The sequence below is a fragment of the Chiloscyllium plagiosum genome, unplaced genomic scaffold (genome assembly GCF_004010195.1).
Source record: "Chiloscyllium plagiosum isolate BGI_BamShark_2017 unplaced genomic scaffold, ASM401019v2 scaf_8354, whole genome shotgun sequence".
NCBI lineage: Eukaryota > Metazoa > Chordata > Chondrichthyes > Orectolobiformes > Hemiscylliidae > Chiloscyllium > Chiloscyllium plagiosum.
Window position 1 is genome coordinate 1 of NW_025211702.1, and position 4,887 is coordinate 4,887.

Below are 4,887 nucleotides of genomic sequence, written 5' to 3' on the forward strand. Positions count from 1 at the left end.
CGTCGGTGTGATAAATATATATAAATATCCCTGTTGGTGTAGCGATGTCGAGGCGATATCCCGATATCCCAGCGTCTGTGTGATAAATATCTGAATATCTCTAGGATTAGTGGTCTGGTGGGCAATGAAGAAGGTTATCTGAGGGTACAAAGAGATCTTGATCAATTGGGTTCCTGGGCTGAGGAGTGGCCAATGGAATTTAGTTTGGATAAATGCAAGGGATTGCATTTTGTTAATGCACAAGGGGCAGGTCTTCTACTTTAATACTGAACTGGGAAGGAACCGCTTCACCCAGAGGGTTGTCACTCTGTGGAATTCCCTGTCCAGTGAAATGGCTAACGCTATTTCAGCAAATGTCTTTCAAGCTGAGATCGATATCTGTTTGGTGGAATTAAGGGTTCCGCTGAGAGGCTGGGTAAGTGGAGCTGAGGCCAGGAAAGGATCAGCCCTGATCGTATTGAATGGTGGGCCAGGCTCCAAGGGCCGGATAGCCTCCTCCTGCTCCGAGTTCTGATGTTCTTGTGTAAATGTAAGGCCTGTTAGCATCGCATGTCGGCAGGGTGGTTCCGAAAGCGTTTAGTACGCTTGCCTTCATTGCTCAGGCCTTTTGAGTTTCGGATTTGGGACCTCATGCTGAGGTTGTACAGAATATCCATGAAGCCTCTTATTAAGCTGGAGAGGATTCAGACAAGTTTTACCAGGATGTTGCCTTGGATGGAGGGTCAAAGTTATGAGGAGAGACTGGGTCGGTGGGATATTTCTCCCTGGAGCATCGGAGATTGAAGGATGCTGTTATAGTGGTTGATAAAATCACGAGGGGTGTAGATGCTGTTAGAAACAGCTGTCTTTTCCCTCGGATAGGGAATTTCAAGGTAAGGGGGGGCACATTTTTAAGGTGAGAGGGGAATGATTTAAAGAGGGCATGTGGGATACCTGTTTTACCCAGCCACTGGTCCGTGTGTGGAATGAGCTTGCTGAGGGAGTGGTGGATGTGGGTACAATTACAGCATTTAAACGACATGTGGGTAAGTACATTTGTGTGAAATGTTTGGAGGGATAAGGGCCAGGAGTAGGCAGGTGGGCCTAGTTTGCTTTGAGGTTATGGTTGGTCCATGCTGTGTGACTGTCTGACACTGTTAACGTACTAGTATTACGATTTTGTCTGAAAACGTGTTGCTGGAAAAGCGCAGCAGGTCAGGCAGCATCCAAGGATCAGGAGAATCGACGTTTCGGTCATGAGCCCTCCTTCAGGAATCGGTTTTGTACCAATCTTCCTTGCTCGTGTCCTATTTTGTCTTATTCTCAATATATTCTTAGTCTGATGCCTGTAAGTATTGCCTGTGGAATTGGGTTTTGTACTTGTTTGGGTGTAACTTTGACAAACTGTCAGTAATTGCTGTGTCTGTTTTCCTCTTGCCCAGCAAGGTCTCTGGGCTATGGAGTGTCTGTCTGCGGCAGGAAAGTGAGGTTTGAAACAGACAGACCTGCAAACCAACAACCTTTTCCGCCATGGAGCACATCAACCTCATCACTTTTACCCGAGCCAAAGAGAAAACCGACACCTGGCAAAACGGGGAACGTCGGGAATCTCCACCGGCCGGCCCCGGGGTTGAAGCTTTGACTGGAGATGAGGTGAAAACTTTCTACGAGAGCCTGATTGCAGCGGATGGTGAGGCAGGTCCGAGTTCCGGTCGGAAGCGTAGAGTTATTCGGCCGAAGTCACGGCCAGAAAAGGCCGATGGGCAGAGTGGTGGAAGGAGCCAGCCTGCAGCGTCAGAGAGGAACGGGCACCTCCTGTTAAAGTGTGCTCAGGACGGGGACCTGAAAACCCTTCGCAGGCTGCTGGAGACGGCAGTGTGCGATATCAACTTCCGGGACAGTTATTACTGGACCGCCACCATGTGTGCAGCGTATAGTGGGCAGGCCGAGGTGGTGAAGTACTTACTGAACCATGGGGCAGCGTGGATCGGAGTCTGCGATTCCACAGGCCAAGATGCGTTGGATCTGGCCAGGCAGGCTGGGCACACAGAGATCATCACAACGCTTGAAGAATTTCATACTCACCGGGAAGAGTGCCAAGAGCCAAGGTGAGGAAAAGCTTTATCCAGCGGCGAGTAGTGAGGGTGTGGAATACACTGCCTGGAAATGTGGGGGGGCGGGGGTAGTGCAGGTTCAATTGGGGCATTGAAAATGCAAGGGATTGGCATTGGGGAATAGAACCAGTGCAGGTTTGATGGGTCGAATGGCCTCCTGGTGCACTGTAACAGTTCTGTGACCCTGTAAGTGCCTTGTGTTCCAGTCCAGCATGCTTCCAAAAGGGTCGGGTCGGGTCAGGTCGGGTCAGTGCCAGTGTCTGTGGTATCCCAGAATGTGGATGTGACGTATTCCTTTTCCCTTTCCCCATGACCTCCTGCCTCCCGTCCTAGTTCAGCTCCTGAGGTCGCCTCTCGTTGTGTGTAACATCCCCACTGGGTTCCTCACCCTCTCTCTGCGTACCCACCAGCAAGCTAGGGGGTGGCAACAGCCAGTCAGTGTGAACACCAAGAACACGTTAACTGGCTCAGTGTTCTCTGGGGCTTGAAAGATTCCCAAGTGATCTCACTCCTTAGTACGGGGATCCCGACAGGGTGAAAGCTGAGAGGTTGATGGGGGGACATGTCTTCAGGATAAGAGGCAAATCTTTCAGGACCAAGATGGGAAATTCCTTCACTCCTCATGAGGATTGTGAACCTCTGGAATTCTCAGAACGAAAGAAAGAGCTATGGATGCTGGAAATCAGAAATTGCAGGAAATACTCAGCAGGTCTGGCAGCATCTGTGGAGAGAGAAAGCAGAGCTAACGTTTCAGGTGCAGTGACCCTGCCAGACCTCCGGAGTTTTTCCAGCGGTTTCTGATTTTGTTTGTATTTTGGATTTGCCCTGCCTTTGGTGTACCGGACACACTTGGGCAATTTCCCACATTGTCAGTGTTGGAACTTGGCCAGGGGCGTGGCACATTCTGGAGCACCAGTCCTCAGTACTATTGCCAGAACGATCCCGTGCTTGGGAACTTAGCATCACCACTGAGGGTGAGACCTCATCAATGCAGCAATACATGAGCACATTTACAATCAAAAAGGTGGTGAGTTTTAAAAATGATAACGCACTGTCCTTCCCCTCCCAGGGAGAGGCCGCGGCAAAAGAAATTCTGCCAGATTTGTGATGTGCACTATGAGGAGGACAGCATTGAACAGCACGAGAGATCGACGTTACACTTGTTCAACAAGAAAGGTAGGCCAGTGCCAACTCACTACTTCATCCCAGAAACCAACGTCGGCTTCAAACTGATGCTGAAGGAAGGTTGGGATAGGGAGACCGGACTGGGGCCTGCTGGAAAGGGACAGAAGTTTCCAGTAAAGACCGTGCTGAAGCGAGATCAGAGAGGGCTCGGGTTCCAGAGCGATTTGAAACCGAAGGTCACCCACTTTGCCGCCAACGATTGCGACGCAGTGAAGCGACCAAAGACCCCGAGCAGGCGAGTCCAAAGGGCTGCTACAGTCAGCAGGAGAGAGGAACGCAGGCGCCTGGCAAAGGAGAAAGCCTGGGAGAAAGATCTGAGGACTTACATGAACCTCTAGCACCGAACTTTGGGGTGTGTCTGTTTACAAAGTGCATTGCGAAGGGTTCGGCGTTTGCTCATGTTGTCACGGGCTTGGTGCATGTTTCTCTCCTGGGTCTCGGTGGCTGACACGGTGGTGCAGTGACGATGGAGTGCTGCTTTGTTGGTGACACCATCCTGTGGCCAAAATGTTCAAACCCAAGGCCGGCCTGTATGTGTGTGTGTCTGTGTGTGTCTGTCTGTGTGTGTGTCTGTGTGTGTCTGTGTCTGTGTGTGTGTCTGTGTCTGTGTGTGTGTCTGTCTGTGTGTGTGTGTGTGTGTGCGTGTGTGTGTGTGAGAGAGAGAAAGAGAGAGAGAGAGAGAAGGGCAGGGAGTGCTCCATTTCCTGGGGGTTCATCAGATGTTTCAGTCAACTTCCCGACTGTCTCTTTCTCCCCCCCCCCCTCATTCTTACTGCTGCCACCCTCCTGGCTGAGGGAAATGTTATTTCACAGTGAACCAGGTGTCCCTCAGTGAGGTAAAACACTGCAGCACTCAGGAGCATCAGCCTGAAACGTTGGCTCGGTTTCTCTCTACCTGCAGTTTACCACCTGTACTTCACATTTCCAGCCCTGTACCTCTTATACGATTAGTAAACCACTCCCGTGGTCTCTGACTGAAGACCAATCTATTCCCAGTGGAGGTGCTGTTACCCCACAATATACACCGATAAATAAATATGGCAGAAAAGCAGCTGATTGTGAGTGATTTTGCAGCAACCAACTACCTGGCCATCTCCTCATGAGTTACCGCCCACAGTACTCTGCGTAATGGAAGTCACATGTTGGCCCTGATCACACTCTCCATCCCACAGTGTCTGCCAGTTTGGATCCCGTTCCCTGTAGCCCCATGTCTCTATAATTAAAAGCCAATGACTGGGGAAGCTGGACTGAACCAAAGTGTAACGACAAAATCAGCTCCAATTCGAGGCCAGTCCGGCAGCATACGTGGAGAGGGAAGGGTTTCACTTGAATATGTTCCGAGCTTGGAGTCAGCCAGGAAGCTGCTGGAACAGTCTCTGACAACAGTCTGAGTCAACACACTGACCAGCAGCAGGTTCACAACGGTCTGAATTAAAACTGGATCCCCTTGTATAATTCTTTTTACAATTTGGTGTGTCATTCTATCCGTTATCACTGAGATTGGGGAACCGGGGAGGGGGAAAAGGGGCACTGAGTTTGGGGAGCAAGGTCATGGGATGTCAGTGAATGATTTGGCCATTGGGGAGGGGGAACTGGGACTGGGGAGGGT

At 50.6% G+C, this 4,887-nt stretch overlaps 1 protein-coding gene across 1 annotated transcript; it reads left to right on the forward strand.

Annotated features, from left to right (window-relative positions):
- The first annotated feature begins 1,397 nt into the window (after window positions 1–1,397).
- gpank1 (G patch domain and ankyrin repeats 1) lies at window positions 1,398–3,875 on the forward strand. The gene is made up of 2 exons (XM_043685680.1): window positions 1,398–2,087; window positions 3,163–3,875. The coding sequence occupies exons 1-2, from the start codon at window positions 1,510–1,512 to the stop codon at window positions 3,614–3,616; spliced, it is 1,032 nt and encodes a 343-aa protein (XP_043541615.1). The 5' UTR covers window positions 1,398–1,509; the 3' UTR covers window positions 3,617–3,875.
- The last annotated feature ends 1,012 nt before the right edge of the window (window positions 3,876–4,887 follow it).

Bases quoted from the DNA above. Each gene is read 5' to 3' on its own strand.
- gpank1 (XM_043685680.1), top strand. From the start codon at position 1,510: ATGGAGCACATCAACCTCATCACTTTTACCCGAGCCAAAGAGAAAACC. The intron at 2,088-3,162 runs GTGAGGAAAAGC...TTCCCCTCCCAG, and splicing joins GAAGAGTGCCAAGAGCCAAG to GGAGAGGCCGCGGCAAAAGA.